Consider the following 17,158-nt stretch of genomic DNA (forward strand, 5'->3'; position numbering starts at 1 on the left):
CCCATTTTTAAGATTACTTGCAATTCCTTTTTCATAAAGTGTCAGTCTATCTGTATCTGATCCTTTTATGGATCCACTGATATGACAGTCCTAAAAAAATAATAATTCTAAAACCCGGTAGATTTTATATAAGTGAGCTTAAATACTCAATTTACATTCATAAACTTCAGTTCTTTAGAAGCTGGATAGGACAGATTGGCATTTGAAGATCTTTGTTCTGTCTTAAAGATCTACTATCTGCTGAGGACCGTAAATTTTCACAGGACTTCCTATATCCTCACATGTTCACTTTTTTCCGAACAGGATAGTAACAAGAAAGAATCACGGGAGTAAGGGGCAGTGTATATAATAATTGTGTCAATGAATCTTGGGTAAGTGTCCTTTGTAATTAATGCAGTACATACACATTGGGGAGTGCATACAGCTTGGGAGTCACTGCTGTTTCGAAAGTAAGAGACGGCAACCTAAAGGGGAAGATTTAGACATTATCTACAATATTGAAAGATAATAAGAATCTAGGAGAACAAGTCTTTACAAGGCAGTGCGTGCACTGCCAGTGGAAGCACCTGAGCCGTGTTCCTTAGGCCAACACCTAACTGATCAAAACATTTGCCGGTTAAATTACCACAAACGGGAGCCTCCGTGATCTGTTACGTCTTTTCAAAGCTTTTGCCAGATTCATAAAAGAATTTGCCCACTGTCCATAGGCTCCCTACTGCTGGAAAGGCTGCTCGTTATTATTTTGCTTTGTATGTGGCGTGCCCTGCTATTTCAGATCTCCCTGTTTTCTTCCTCCCCTCTGCAGAGAGGAATTTCTCCGCGCTTTGTAGTGAAAAATCTGCCGTAAACCGTGACAGAAAGCACAAGCGTGTGAGTTGCAAGAAAGTCCACACGACTTCCCCTGGGAAAACACGAGGGTGCAGCAAAGAATTATGAGGGGCAACGTATGCCGGCCCCCGGGCGCCGGTTGCCCACAGATCTGCCTCCAGCGGAGGTGACGCCGCCGGCCTCCACGCTGCCGGGCGCTGTGCCCTTCTGCCCTCAATCCCAGTCTTCCCGTCACGGCCCCTGGCCGCCGGGCCGCCCCGCAGCGCCGCGCCCCGCCCCGCCGCGGCCCCGGCCCCGGGCCCGCTACTTGCCCTGGCTCCTCCCTTCGTCGCTTGGTTGCGGCGGCGCTTCCGTACGTCGGGACCGATATGGCGGCAGCGAGCGCCTTCTCCGCCTGTTCTGCGCTGCGCTCGGGCTCGGTGCCGCTGAGGAGGTGGCGAACCCTCTTGTTCCCGGCCGCCTGCAGCACCAGCAGCCCCCCTCGCAGCGCTGCCAGGTACGCCGCCGTGGCTCGGGGCACCTCCGTCCTCACCGCTTCCTTCTTCCTCCTCCTCCCGCCCGTGCGGCGGGGAGCCCTCAGGGGAGCGCCGGGCCGCGCCGCCGCTGCCGTGTGACGGGGGCGCTGGGAGCCTGCGGCGGGCGGGAAAGGCGGCAGCCGCCTGAGGGAGAGAGGGGCTCGGCTCCCTCAGCGCTCGCCTGCGGGGCGCAGCCCCTGACCCCCGGCCGCCGTGCTGTGCTCCCCGGGAAAGCGGGGCTCCGCGGGGTCGGTGCCGGCGGGCTGAGGTACTGGGGGGGCAGGGGCTGCGGGGTCTGTGCTGGGGCTGCGGGTCTGTGCGGGGTGGGGGGTGTGTGTGCGGGGTCTGTGCGGCGGGGGGTGCGTCTGTGCGGGGTTTTTCCGGGGGAGTGTGTGTGCATGTGTGCGGGGGGTGCGTGTGCAGGGGCTGTGTGCGGGGTCTGTGCGGGAGGGTGTGTGTGTGTGTGGGGGGGGGGTGGCTGAGGTACCGGGGGGGGCTGCAGCACTGGCATCCTGGATCGTGGGGATTTAGTGGGTGCACTAAGGAATGGGGGAGCCCTTGCAGTGTGGCCTCCCAGCCTCCTCCCCGGGTTGGGTGGCTGGCGAGTAAACGTTGACGTTGCAGAGCCTCCCAGTTGATTTACACAGCATTACTATAAATATTAATTATTTTTTTTTGCTTTTGTGACTATTTTCACTGATGGCTTGTAGGCAAGTGTTTTAATCTTTGCTGAAGAATATTGTAGTCCATACAAAGGGAGATCTCTGATGGTGACAGACCAATCCCATTGCACATCGCTGTCCTCAGCGAGGCAGGTGCTGTGCTGTGGTGGTGCTCCTTTGTTCTTGAATGAATAAATAAATAAATAAACAAACAAACTGCCAAGTTGTAATATAAATAAATAAAAAAAACCCAACCCGCGTGGCCACGCTCTGACAGTGCTGCAGCGGGCAGGGGTCCCCTGGCGTTGGGGGGAGGCCTGGATCATCCCCAGGCCGAGCAGGGATGCAGTGAGGAGCGGTCTCCTGGCGTAGGTTCCCTGTGCGTTTCGTTAATGCGCCAGCGGGACTGAGCCCCTCATGCTGAGGGGGTGACCAAGGGTTTGAAGAGCATTACAGTGCAAGTAAGGAAAAGGGCAAGGTATTGGGAGCTTCTCTGTAACTGTTCATTTAAAGCTTGCTTTTTTAATATTTTTTTTTTCCTAGTGAGAGGTTATGTTGTAACTGGGTGGTTTGGCTGAGGCAGAGTTCTGAAGGTCCGAATAATAAATAAGATAGCGTGTTACTGAATTGTAGTAAAGTAATTGGAGACAAATGGGAGTTGAATTCAGGATGTCGCAGACATTTTCAAGGTGACTTTTGTTTTACTTAAACTGGTTGCTCAGCAGGTTGCTAGAACTGGGGGGTGAATTGAATTTCAGTATATTTTGTGCAGCAGCTGTGTACGTATGTGCTCCTGCTTTGTCTTTCTTTGATAAGCCTGCAGCACCTTATGTATCCCATCTGGAGAAATGCTCAAAGCTTTAATCGTTGTTGAGTAAATCCAGAAACTTTAAAAATGCGGTGTGAATAGATGGTGACTATGTAGCAGAAAGTAGGACCTTGATGAAATATACTTCATAAATCAGGCATGTTACATAAAAAGTGGTGTTAGTGTAACTGTTTTCATACTGTTAGGAAGGTTATTCTCCATCCTCCATGAGTCCAGAAATTATCTTGAAAGGAAGAGAACTAGAAACTTCTGTTTGGAGTAGCAAATGACAATGCATTGCCACCTCATTTGTTTCCTTTTTGATACTTGCATCTAAACCCAGGAATGGTTTCTGCTTTTTAGCCACCGGCATTTACGTAAGTTTCTTTCAGTAAATTGGTAGGTAGTAGCAAGAAGACTGTGTTTTAGGTGCACTTAAATGTGTAGACAGTTGAGCTTTTTCCCCAGAAGTGCAGGCAGAGGCTGGCTGTTTTCAAATATGATTGATCTTAAGCAAACAGTTATTCTTAAGAAATCGATGAGCTATGTTATGGGTGGAGTGATGCTCCTGGCTGTTTGTTTGTGCTTCTGGAGTTATTTTTTTCCCATCTTAAAAAGTGGCAGAAGAATGAAGTAGTTTCAGAGCTCAAATCTGTGCGTTTATTCCATATGCTGTTAGGTAATATTTAAAAATTCTTATTGTTCTCCCATTCATGTGTCTGTAAAGTTTAAACAAGTGTCTCTGAATAAATACAGTGTCTGCTGGCGTTTAGGTATTTTCCCCATGTGTTGAATGGTTAAACATTTCTCATGTTTGAGTACGCTGATAAACAGACAAAAAGACAACCTATTAAAATAACATTAATCATACATTGTTACTCCAGGTATGTAGTTTCTTATAGTAGAGACAGAGTGCAGAACTGGTTTTAGACCATCTCAGAAAGTATGGTGGATTTTTTTTTTTCTCCCTAAATGTTGTTCGAGGTGTGGACTTGATCATCCCTTAGAATATGGTACAGAAACCCCCCCCAACTGATCAGACTCAGCAGCACTTTGAAAACCAGTCTGATTTTAACATAAAACCAGAATGCTTTATTGGTTTTGTAAATGACTTTGAACTACTTCCATTCATGGCAAACTAATTCAACATATGTTAAACACATTTGTCTGTAGATATACATTAAAGCTTCAAGAATAGGTATTTGCAGAGAGTGTTGAAATGTTTTATTTCTGGATGTCCAGAGTAGTCATGGAAAGATGATGATTACTGTTGAAGGTTGACAAGCTTTTATCTTCTTAAAAGGTAATCAGACATTTCTTAATATACTAGGGTTGGTTGTTTTGTTGGGTATTTTTGTCTTCCTGGGGAGGCTTTTCTTTGGAACTAAAACTACACTTCTGTTACACTATAGGTAATGCGTGTTTTGAGATATACTGAATTTGTACCCTTGTCTTAAAATTTTAGATGAAGTTGTAAATACACCAGAATTAATAATGATCCAGAGAAATATTTCTGTCTTCCTAGAAAATAGAGGTAAAATACCATCACATACTTTGCTTATTTTATGTGTGAAGCAAAGTTCAAGTGGCAAAAGTCGAAGTAGTCAAATGCTAGGTGTAAGAATAAAGTCATTATGGTGGTTAAATCTAATATATCAAAATCTTCCGTAGGAAGAACACTATGTTGTTTAGCTGTAATGATGACCAGCTGAGATAAATCACCAAGACTGAAATAATTCAATTCAGAATAGTTCTAGATCATCTTTACTTGAATCAGCTACTAAAGAGTTGAAATTTGTTTGTGTAACTGAAAAGTGTATGGTTAAGTGTAAATACTAAGTATTCTTGGGTTTGGTTTTTTTTTTTTTATTTAGTAAAGTAGACCAGCAGAACGGTAATGCATGAATAGCTACTAATTGTGGAATATCTAGCCATGTAGAAGAAGAGTGTAATAATCTTTAATGTAATGTTTGCTTTGCCCTTGGTTTTGTCCTTGGACTTTTAAAAAAATTTAGGTGCTGACCAATTCAGAGCAAAAGTATTTGCAATGCGTGAACAGGTGACATAAGCTTTAAAATCTATTTGAAAACTTTTGCTAGGAAACATGTCAGAAGTGATGAAGGTTTCAACCTAAGTGCTGGTAATTGCAGTAGTGATATTTACAGCTTGGTTACAGTGATGGCATATTTTGATGCATACCTAGTGGGTATGTGGAGTGTTTTTAGTAGCTTGGGACTTGTGACAGCTGGGACATTTGGTTTCTGAACCATCATAAAAATTGTTAGCTGTGTTCCCAAAAAATTCGCAGTAGTGATGTACTGATGTTGGTAGACTATGGGTGGTTGAGCCCATGTGGCTCAAGAGAGTTGTATGATCATCATCTACGAGCAGATAATGGTGGGGGAAGCTTTCTTGCCTTAAACAAATAGTAAAATTGAGAGGGAGGAAAAAAAATAAAAAGGCCCGAGATTTGTGGCTCTTCCCTTCCTTAAGAGACAACAGTACATCTGTAACTTGACAGTTAGAGTAACAGTTTTCCCCATAACTCTGTAAGATACAAAGCTAAACTTTCACACTCCATTTTCTGATTATTTGGTAATTTCAGTTGCTCTGTGGCTGATGGTCAGTCTCCAAAGGAAAAGCTGAAAGTTTTATCAAAAGATTTGTATTTTGCCTTCATTGAGATTCTCATTGAGACCTGGAGTCACTTTGATAAACATTTACCATAAATGTACGTGCTACTTACCATCTCCCTTCCCAGCACCTTTAAGATATGAATATGAAAAACAGAGCTACTCCTTGTGTTGGTAACTTTCTTCCTCAAAGTATCCATTTAGCTGTTGGAATGCCACTAGAGGGTAGCCTTTCTAAAGTTGGCCATGCCGTAACTTCTTGCTAAGGTATGATTGTACTTAGTTTCTTCTGCATGTGTGAACTAACATGGAAGTATTTTGATCTTCTGTACCTGGACTGCCTCAGAGTAGTCTTAACATAAATTATTTCTCTTTCCAGACACTGTTTTTTGTCTCTTGCAATTGACTTGCTGAGGCTTATAGAACTTAACTGTTTCTTCTCTTCACAAAGGTCCAGGTGTTGAAGAGCCTGATCACAGGGCCTCCTGACTAGGATAGATTACATGCGTTTCATCCTATGTTATAAGTTGTGTGTGCACAAGGGTGTTTTTCTTCTGTATTTGTGTGTGTGTGGTTTTGTGTCTTTAGCGCTGTTTTTCCTGTTCATTTGCTTTGGTTTTGATCCCTGGGGTGACCAGGATGATTGAATGTGATGGGGTGAGAATGGTCAGACATAAGTGAGGACAGATCTCGAAAACTTCATGAGTCTGTGGCTAGATTTTAAGGAAGAGGCATGCGCTTAAAATTGTTTGCTTAAAGATTAGGAAAACTTATGGTTTGGCAATGCATTTAGAGTAAAAAGATCATAGGAATGTGATAGACCTTTGTGTGGATTGAAAAAAAATCTTGTCACCAAAGTATTAAGTCCCCGTGGTCTTAAATGTATAAGTCATTGCCACACAGGTGAGCATTAATTATTTTTGGCATGAGTACATGTAAAGGTGTCTTGTGTCAAAGGCATGTATAGCTAAAACATAAATAATGAAAATGAGAGAGGCATCTATGAAAATGAGCACATACAGAGCAGGCCATACAGGAAAAAAATAAAACAATATCTGTTAGCTTAATTATTCTCTCTCTCTATATATATAAGTTAAACAGTACAGAAACTTGGGTTTGGGAAGTAGCTAAGGCTGGCGTAAAATTGAAGGAAACAAGGTATTAATGGGTTTTGTGTGCTAAGTATGTTTTAATACTTTGCTTTCCTGAAAAAGTCAGATAAATTGTTCTCAGCAGAGTGTGTTTGGTTTTCTTTTTTATTTTTTTAGGGTTTTTTTTTTAGCACCAGGCACTGCAGTGTCGGGGGGTTTTTTTCTCCCCTCTTGGTTTTCTTTTTCACATTATGACACCTTGTTAGTGTCATTCTAACTCACCTGGATTCCTGACTAAACTGTGTCAGTTACAAATGGTAGTCATGTTGAATTAAGGTATTCAGTTCAAAGCAGGGTTTACTCTCTGTGTGTGTCTGTGTACACATAAAGCTCTTCATCTCCAGGAAGGTACCGAAGGATGTTTACAGAGGGGAAACTCAGGCTTAATTTGTAGAAAGTGAGATCAAGTATTCAGTGGATGGTCTTTGGTTAGGAGCTGTTGAGCCAGGAGCGTGTGTGTTCTACAGTGCCACACTGTTGTGCTCATTAGGAGAGGAGTGAACTTGTCCATGAGTAGCTTTAACTTTGTGTCTGTCTTGGTTGTTCTGCTTCTGGGCGGTTGGTGTTATTTTACTGGATTTTCACAGATAGAATAGTATTTATTTTCTTATTACGCTATCAGATGATTTGCCAAGAAATGCTGTTAACTATATGTATGTATCATGCTAGGATTCTGGGAGTTTGAGGAGAGGTTCAATTAGTGAAGGAGATTGTGTAGATAAAAGCTTGCACTGTGGTGGAATATGTTCTGTGGACATGTACAAGGTGAGGAACATCTATGCTCGCTCACCATGAGCGGACGGGCAGGAAGATGGAGAAGACTCCAGAGACCAGAAGAACAACCCAGGTAAGATAAAGCTGACACTTGGAAGGTGTAAATGGAGCAGTACTTAAGGAAGTGCTGTTCAGTCGAGATGTGCTTGATCTTTGAGCGTTTCGCTGGTGAGGTGAGCATGGGGAGTTGATAAAAGACATCAAGTGCTTTACCAAAGGGTAAGTCTTAGTATTATTGTCAGTGCAGTGTCATTGAAGGGTGAGAGTAGGGCTTGTAACATTAAACAAGGAATTAGACTTCTTTTCCATTCTGCAGTGCCTCTGGAGTGCCGTTAAGTTTTACCGCGTATGCCATTTGAAATAAAGTTTATTTTAAAAGACGTTTTGGGGGCTGTCATGTTGCTGCTTACAAGTTGTTCATTTATTTGAAAGTGTTGAGCAGTAGTAGAAGATAGAGTTGTATGCAAATATTTCTGATCTGGAAAAATGTATTTTCAGGTATCTTGCTCTTCCTTACGTAGGCAGAGTCCTAACAGAGCCATTCTTCAGTAAGCTAAAATGTAGACTGGATTTCTTCATCTGTCAGTCAGGTATAGATATTAAGTTTGGGTCATTTCTTTATATAAGATCATAGATGGTCTATGATTTTTGGGTGGTCTTGTGGTTGTCCTGTCCTGAGTGGTGTAAATGTTGTCACTGCTGTTCTTCCCCTCCCCATGACCTTCCTTCTTCCACACCCTTGTGCATTCAGCTGCTTTTATCATGAAGATTTACTAAGAATGATGGAAATGGCACAAATTTCTGAAATCAGTAAAATGCAGCTTACTCTTTTTGGTGGCTTAAAGTTATGGTTTGAATCTTACAGAATATCATGTTTTAAACCAGGTCAGTGATAGAATTTTTTGATCTGTAGCTTTCTGTCTTTCTGTTTTCTTCCCTCTAAGCACCACCAGCACCAAGCGATAAGGTTAGTGTTTAAAGGCTGCTTATCTGATACAAAAGGGATTGTCATCTTAGCATCTGAAAGTTATACATGCTGGAGGTTTCTTGTTTGTTGCAGGTTGGTGGGGGGTGTGTGTGAGTTCAACATCCTTGGATGAGGTGGTGATCACAGCATCGATAGAGGGAAGGAGGGGGGCTGAGGAGTTCCGGGGCAAGTTCAAGGCACAAGACCCTCTCGGTTTTCTTCTGCTTTTCTACATGGGTAGGGCAGTGGTGTGGGTCCTTCACTCAAGGAGAATGTTTGTGTGCTGTAGTGCAGAGGGAGTTTACTGGAAGGATGGGGAGTTGATAGGACAGGAATAGGGAGGACGTGACGGAAGCTCCTGAGTTAGTCACCACTGGCTTGTATGAATGAAGTCCTAAGAAAGCTGAGAAATCATATCATCTAGGCCTGGACAGAAGAATCGTGTGAATAATCCCATGTCAATTAGATTTTTGAAGGAAATTTGGGAAGGGAGGTGGGTAAAAAATCATTAAAACAGAAAAACGGAAGGGCATAAGAATGTTCTCATGTTCTGTTCCCAAATGCAGGAGTTCATAGATATGTTCGACCTGGCTGGCTACGTGTGTTGGGAAGGTGGGGTGTGGCAGGTGAGCTCCTCTTCTGTATGCACTGATGGCACATTCCTGCTCTTCAAATGAGAGAGTAGGGAAGCACTTCTTTCTCTGGGTGGATTTGTAGTGTGTTAGTGTTTTTCAAATCATATTTGAAATATTAGCAAATTAACTAATCAAAGCATTTGCAAGTATTTAATACTGTCAATCACATACTTGAAAGTGTTTATGAAAATGTTGTTTATGAAATTTTAGACCTAAATATTGTGTATCTTTTTGTCTTAATAGTGATGAAGCAACCATTATCTCAGGGACAAAGCTTGCTGAACAAGTTTTGAAAGAAGTTCAAAGGGATGTAGAATCATGGATATCCTTTGGAAACAAGAGACCTCATCTCACTGTCATATTAGTAGGAGACAATCCAGCTAGTCATACCTATGTCAGAAACAAGATAAAAGCAGCTGCAGCTGTAGGTATGTGTTAATGTGATATAAATGATTCTTTGGTAAGCACAAGGTACTGTTGATCTGAAAAAAAAAAAAAAAAAGCAGCGGGACCCCCTTCACACTTGAATTTAATTTTGCACTCTTTTTTCTTCCTCATCTTTTCTGGTGAACCTAAAGAAAAGAAGTTGCATTGACATGTGAAGAAGGTAGTTTTAATGTCACATGAATGGTAGGCAGAAGTTCAATTTGATGTCTTAAAATGTTGTTACGGAACAGTTTGCACCCTTACTGTTAGAAACTGGAAACTAAAGGGGAACACTGGGGAAGATTTTTGGTAGTTAAATGTCTTAACTGGCTTTGAGAGGCTTAGTGAATAAAGGTAATCAGAGATAAATTATGTCAGATTTTAGCTGTTTCTGCAAGACGCTTTCAGTTTTTGAGTGTGAAATATTTGCTTAAGATCTTGCCTCCTCAGTACCTGTTAGATTCCTGCTTTTATACATGGATTTTTCAGCCCATCTCCAACTGGTAGCAAACCCTGGTACCCTGAAATTGATGGGAACAGCGATTAAATAACTCATTTCACGGAAAGATATTGGGAAGAGCCTTTTTTCTCATAATGTCAGGAACTAATTCATGTCAATCGTGTGCATCTGCTCTATCTCATGACGTGTCCTGCTGAATGCTTTAGGTGCACAGTGGAGCCAGGCAAGCCAATCCAAAGTCAAGGCTTCACAGATGTGAATATGAAGGGCAAAATTTCAGACATAATGAAAACAGACAGTAAAGCTACGTGACTGTTAACAGGAGACAAAGCCCAGTCACTACAACATCTCATGTCCAAATGAAAACATCATTGCCTAAACAGGGAACTTCAGTGTTGTTGCTACTGGAGAAACTGCTGTCTTGTGAAGTAGCTTGAAAATTTTTCTTTTCTAATAACAAGTTTTGTTCCACAGAAGTGGAAAAGCCATCACATAAAATGCCAGTATTGTTAGCGTACCTTTGTCTGTTCAGTTTTAGTTGTTATTCTCAAGAGCTTACTTGCAGAGAAGTTACATGTTTTTATTTTCCAAATATTTCTAAACAGTTGTTTGGTTTTGCAGCTACTGTGTCCAATTATATTTTTTTTAGGTTTGGTTTGTTGTTGTTTTTCCTGTATGTTTCGTTGTAAGATTGTACTTGAAATCTAGAAATACAGCATTAAAAACCAGATAGCAAAACCAGCATTTTTAGCAAGTCCTCTGTGGTTAAGACAGTTAAGAGATTTTCAGACGAAATGGCGAAGCTGTCAGTAGGTAAATTTCCTGATATTAACCTGTCTTCTGTTTTTGGTTTTTATCAGGCATTTCTAGTGAGATCATACTGAGGCCAAAAGACATTTCTCAGGAAGAACTCTTAGATATGACGGTAAAACTCAACAAGGATGCAAGAGTTAGTGGTTTATTAGTTCAGCTGCCTCTCCCAGGTAGGTGACATCTTTTGTCCCGCTCCTCATATACGGTCACCACAAAAGGAAAGAGTTTAAAAACTTCAGGTTACAAGTGTGTCTTAGTGACATAAGAAGCTCTTGAAAGAGGATGTGCATAATGAAGCATTAGGTGAAATGTTGAATTATTTGTTGGATGATAGATTGCAGTTCGTTTTAAACAGAAAAGCAAATCGTGACAATCATTTCATATTGTCAACCTTGCCTTTTAAAAAAGTTCAGTCAGAATGCTATTTCAAGGAGTTACCCTCCACACAAACATATTTTATGCAGTTTATTTCTCTTTTTTGTTTTTTTTTTTTTTGTTTAACATGTTTCACTGGTTTTGCCTTGAACTCCAAGACCTTTGTCATATTTTCATCCCCTGTATCATGCCAAGTTATGCTATCTAGCAGATGATGCTACAGCATTTCACACAGTGAGTCCAGGTTTTGCCTTAAACCTTTTTTCATGTTTTCAGTGCTGGCCCTAATGTTCCAGGTGAGCTTTGTGCTAAGGTCCTAAAAGCCTGTACTGTATTTTGGGTTTTTATTTTCCTTCTAATTTGTAATAAAACCTCACTTAGCAGTAGCTGAAAAAATGGTATTTTGGCAGTGACAAAACTTGCAGTTTTCATCTAAATCTACGCAAGTCAACTGAGTTAGACCTCTGTATGCTTTCTGATGGGGAGGTACCTAAATTACTGTAGTCACTGTAGTAAATTGACGGGTATGTTGGGTTTCCCCTGCCTCTGTGTTTCCAAGCGGTTTGTTATACGTTTACACTGTCTGCTCTGAAGGGCAGGAGCTGTCTGTCTGACACATACAGGCATGATTTCTAGCACTAGGTGGGAATCCAGGGGAATATAAAAAACCCAAAACAAACCTGTTTGTGTCTGATGGTGAAGTAGAAGCTTTGTTTCTAGGTAAGCTCTTCATTTCCACTCTCATTCCTGGTCTTGGTCTTTACTTTCAGACAGGTCTTTCTGCCTTTGTTTCACATCTATGAAACAGCAAAAATTGGGGCAGGTGCTGAGTGTTACAGAGGAAGGCATGCTTTGTATTTAATAATAAACATCAGCATTAGCGATTAGGAAGTTTTGTGCTTTGTAGTGTAAGCAAACCAACTGCAATCAGCCACTTGTTGGAAGAAGTTGGCCACAAGGTGGAAGTGTAACACAAGTAAGGAGACTGAAGTCTTGGATCCTGAGTAAGGAACTCTGGGAGTTGATGGAATGTGGTCAGTTTGTTTTGAACAAACATCTCCTTCACTAAGAATAGATAAGGAGAAATGGGTAACGTAACAAACTTTCATTTCAGTGGTAAGAACTCAAGGAAAAGATGGAGCACTGACAGCCTAGGGATGGAAATCTTTGTCTGAAGCATATAGCAAAAGAAATTGACTCATCCACTGGACTCTGCTGTTTTGTTCCCCAGAAATGGGAGGTATCATCTGTCACTTGTCTTACTTGTGTAGGTACTTGGTAAAACTGTTAGGTACCGCTTGCAGAAATTCATTTTTTTATGTGGAAGATATCAGGTCATTACAGTCTGCTCTTACATCAACTGTAGAGCAGTCTGTATAGTGCAAAACCAGTCTTAAGTCTTGAAACTTAGCAAATTTAAACCTGTTCAATATTTAAGAAGAAAAAAAACCTGAAGAGAATTCTAGTTGTGTCAGTTCAAATGTCTGGTGCTAGTACGCTTAAATGTTTAAGCCCTAAAGTAATTGGCTGAAGATCCCTCTCAAGAACTACGGTATGCCTGTCATAGTAACTACATGAAGCCTAACTAGCCTTCCTCTAATCTATAAAACTTGCTAGTTTGAGGCTTGGCTGTTGCCTGCAGTAGTAAAAAGCTTAATTTAATCAATAGCAGAACTTTTTCAATATTGCATTGTCTGTGTAGTAAAGTTAAATATGCAAGTTATCATGAACTGAAAATATTTGGGAAATTCTTTCCATACTGGTGTCAGATATTATTGAATTACACTTTTTTTTTTTTTCCTCCCAAAGGTACTTCAGAAACAGAAAGGCAGAAAGCTAAGTTAGCTTGTTTTCCAAAATTGTTTTGATTTGTGTTGTAATGGAAGGAGGCAAAGCCTGGAAGTTGTGAAAACTTTATCAGTGGAAGCTGCTTATTCCAGAGTTGAGGTGCTTGTGTGGGATTTTAGGGTTTTTTTGCAGTAAACCACACACAGGTGTGGCTTTTGATCAACATTGGGATAAAAATAGAAGCAGAAAATAGCTTTGTTCTCTTTCACTTTTGTGAGCTGGAGCAGCTTAACTTTGAGGATTATCATCTTTGCCTGAGGAAAACTTCCTTTCTGTGCATCTTTTGAGTGTATTACTTCTGATGTGGTAATGGTTTTGTAGGGAGTTTCCTGTATCTTTTTTTAAATTGCCTGGAAGATGGCTATGAAATGTTAGATATTTATTTGAGATAGAGTATGAAAACCTCAACTTTTTTAGTTGTAAGCTGCAAGGAAGTAAGAGACAAATTAGTATGAACATGATGTCCCTGTGTTATGAAAGACTGTGCCAGCCCAAGCATAGTTTGCTTTGGAAATGACTGTTAAAATCATAGCAGTGTCTCAGTAAAGCTTCTCAGAATGATTGCCAGGGAGCGCACTGCTGCTGCTCAACAGCTTTCTCCTTGCTCTGTGACTCTCTTGATCTGTATGGTATGTTTTCAAATCGCTTTTGTGCTATGTTTTTATTTTCATCAGTCTTCCCTTTTGAAAATCAGTCTTTATTTTTCATACGTCAACATTAGAGGCACACGTCATTTATTGTGTAAATAAGAGTTTCTCTGTGTGCATGTTGGAGTAGCTAGGCAAGTGATGCCCGGTGTCGTCCTGTAAGTTTGGTTAACCAGTGAAAAGGGTGAGTGCAGAGAGGAACTTGGCATGGAGAGTGGCTTGGAATGACAGTGACAAAGCTGGTATGATACCAGTTGAGAGGAGGCTAAGCATCCTTTATGTGACTGATGGTAACGTACTTAAAAATTATTTTGCTCCTCTGGAAATAAATGAGGCTATCTGCAATCAAGTGGAAACAAACCAGGGAAATTAATTTCTTGAGGCAAATAAAATCTACTCGTTGAGTAACATGGTAACTGTCTATACAGTTTGTTGGGTTTGTTTGTTTATTTGGGGATGACCTGCCTAAGATAGTGTTGTAGAAGTGTCTCTGATGAGGAAAGGAAGGTGTCCGCATCTTCTCAGACCTGTGTCAGCTCACTTGTCCCCAGCTATGCAGATGTGTTTCTTCCTACCGTGTGCCCTTTTCTGAAATTCTGCAAATCAGTTTTGTGTGTGTGTGTGAAAACCATGTAAAGCATGATTTCTTTCCCTTTTACGTGAATGTATCTATTTCTGGGAAGCTTATGACAGACAGCAATGAGGAGATGTTTGGCAGAGCAGTGTTCTGTCCTATCCCAGGCACAAGGAAAGCATGGCTGCCAAGTTTTTGTTTGATGAACAAATAACTTGCTTAAAGTTAACAAGTTTGCTTTTGCAAAAACTGTTTAGTAGTTTACTCCAAATTTCATTCTTTGGTTTTTTTGTTCCCCAAGTTGACATAAAAACAAGATTATGGTTGCCTTCAATCTGGATGAGGCTAAGTTTGACTTCTAAGAGACTTTTTCCATCAGTGTACTTAATATGTTAATTTCCACAGACCTTTCTCATTAGGATTCAGAAGGAAACTTCCTCCCATTGGATTAAATTGTAAATCATTAGTCTGGTTTAACTCTAGGGTTTTTTTAATTGGAAATCTTTGAACAAGAGTTTACAGTGTTTTAAATTTTGTAACGTGCATGGTATCTTCTAATTAGCGGGCTTCTTTTAATGTGAAATCACAAAATACATAAGTAGAGCTAGTTGACTACTAAATTCAAACATCCTTTATATGTCTATAAGTTTGTTTTTTTTTTACTGGGAATGTATGAATTCCATAATCAGCACTGATTTCACTTTATTTGGCTTTTTTAAATGGCCCATTAAGCTGCATGAATTGGAAATCGTGATATAATGCCTCACATTCATGGAGTTCTGTTAGGGATCTAGCCAAGCATGGGGGTTGTGTCATTATATAAAAGATGTGGAAAATAATCATTCTGAGATGGAAGTAAAGCTGGAAGTGTAATCGGGAAGCAGTTTGGGATGTTATTAAACAAGCAATAGACTAAAATGTCCATGCTCATTGCAGAGGAGTTGGACTAGATGACCTTTAAAGGTCCCTTCCAACCCATACCATTCTATGATTCTACGATTATAACATTTTGACTGAGGTACCACTGGGTAAATACGTTTATTAAATGGAGTTTACTTTCTGGGTCAGTATGGGGATGTTTTGTAGAGGTGTTCCTCTGGAGCATCTTTACGTATGCAAGCCTTATACTTGGGTTTGTAACTTTAGCCAGTCCTACCCTCTGCAATGCATATTTTTTTTCCATAATTGGTGCCAAGTTTATACAGTGTATGCGTTAAGCAGTTGCAGACCTATCCCATATCCATAGTGCATATGAAAAATACTCGTTACAAATAGGTATGAATAATAAATTATTTGCAGGCATTGTCATTGAAGCCATACTTAGTGTTTCGAGCTCATCGATATCAAACAATTTTATGCATTCTTAACAGTTTTCCAGTGAAGGTACTCACTTCACAGTTTTCCAGTGTCCTACTGATTGGCTAGTTACTAAAAACAGTTGTATTGTTGTAAACCAGAAAATGAAAGCTAGACTTACAGAGTTATTTCAGCTTAGGGTTTCCATACATTTGTTGAAAACTTAGGTTGTTTATCATTTGTGATCTTAGAGATGGGTCGTGTGCACAGTAACTTTTCTCCTATTATGGTTTTTTTTGAGCCACTTGATAGTTAATAATTCCAGAATGCAGAAATGACTCTGAAGTGTCTTGCCTAAACATTTATTTTTATAATTACAAAGTTGTAATTCTCATTCTCAGCTGAGTATCAGCCTCATATTTTGACTGAACCTTCCGTATTAGCTGTGTCACAAACTGAATCATTGAGTTTTCAGTAGATGACTTGAAAAGGTGAAGTTATAACTTCTGCCTTTAGAAGGGGAGTGTAGTTTACTCATAATAGTAATAATCACTCTAGCTAGACCATACTTGTGTTTCTGTGTAATGATTCAGATAGTATTGATGACACCTGACAAGTGAAAGAACTGTAAGTTGAAAGCATTGTGTTTCCTAGATCACATAGATGAGCGAACAGTTTGTAACACTATCGCACCTGAAAAGGATGTGGATGGGTTTCATATTATGAATATTGGACGTCTGTGTCTTGATCAGCCTTCTATAATACCTGCCACTGCTGCTGCTGTGTGGGAAATTATAAAACGGACAGGTAAGAAACTGAACTGTATTGAAACTCTTCTTATCTCAGAAGATGAATGAAGGATAAAGTTAGGTGTGGGTTAAAAGGCATAGGTTATCTAAATGTATTGGGCTGATTGAAGAACAAACATTTAGAGGATTAATCTAAATAGTAAGTAGGTGCCAAATAGATGAGATCTTTTGCCAGTAGCATAACTATTAATTAAGTGTAGACGGTAGTCTGCATGGAATACTTGGCGAAACACTTTGCTAACTTATTTTTTGCATTTTATAATGTTGCAAGGAACTTTCTGTGCTGTTGGTGACCTCCTCATTATTTGTCAAATAGAATATTTAAATACGTAAGTTCTTGTGGGGGAAGAAACAAGAAAAATGGGAACATTTAATTCAGTACTAGAAAGGGAAAAGAATGCATATGTATTGAATAGTTACCATTTTACAAGTATAATATACATGTTCTTATTGGTAGACATAAGAGCTTCCATTTCCCTTTGTGGTCAGAGAAAAGAAATTAAGTCCCTTCAAAGGGTGATTCAGATGCCTTGCATGGGTTGCTGGTTTTGTTTCTCTAAGGTGAAAGCTGGAAGTTGTTTTGTGGCTTCAGCCCTCAAGTTCAGCCTTGTGGATTTTCAAGTCATGTTCATGTCAGCAGTCTACAACAGCAAATAATTGTATCTTGGGGATTGAGAAGAAGGGTTTAGGTATATCAAAATAGCGGAATACATTTTTGATAGTTTTTTTTCTTTTTTCTATAAGGAATACAAACATTGGGAAAAAATGTTGTTGTAGCTGGCAGATCTAAGCATGTTGGAATGCCTATTTCAATGCTTCTGCATACTGATGGAGAGCATGAGAGGCCTGGAGGTAAGTCCATGAATGTTGTTTTAATGTTTCCATTTGTGAAATCACTAAAATAAAGCTGACCAGAGGATTAGGATAAAAAGAGTAA

General features: G+C 40.3%; 1 protein-coding gene across 3 annotated transcripts in view; it reads left to right on the forward strand.

The window, feature by feature from the left end:
* The first annotated feature begins 616 nt into the window (after positions 1–616).
* MTHFD2L (methylenetetrahydrofolate dehydrogenase (NADP+ dependent) 2 like) overlaps positions 617–17,158 on the forward strand; it is a 38,505-nt gene continuing 21,963 nt past the window's right edge. For 2 of the 3 annotated variants that reach the window (XM_055794981.1, XM_055794980.1), the window contains exons 1-5: positions 617–1,324; positions 9,217–9,401; positions 10,720–10,842; positions 16,067–16,219; positions 16,966–17,073. In XM_055794981.1, the coding sequence (XP_055650956.1) occupies positions 1,197–1,324; positions 9,217–9,401; positions 10,720–10,842; positions 16,067–16,219; positions 16,966–17,073 (697 nt within the window). In that variant the 5' untranslated portion in view covers positions 617–1,196. The remainder of the gene's footprint in view (positions 1,325–9,216; positions 9,402–10,719; positions 10,843–16,066; positions 16,220–16,965; positions 17,074–17,158) is intronic. The other variant, XM_055794979.1, reaches the window with a different exon arrangement.

Source organism: Falco peregrinus, chromosome 2 (assembly GCF_023634155.1).
Source record: "Falco peregrinus isolate bFalPer1 chromosome 2, bFalPer1.pri, whole genome shotgun sequence".
Classification (NCBI taxonomy): Eukaryota; Metazoa; Chordata; class Aves; order Falconiformes; family Falconidae; genus Falco; species Falco peregrinus.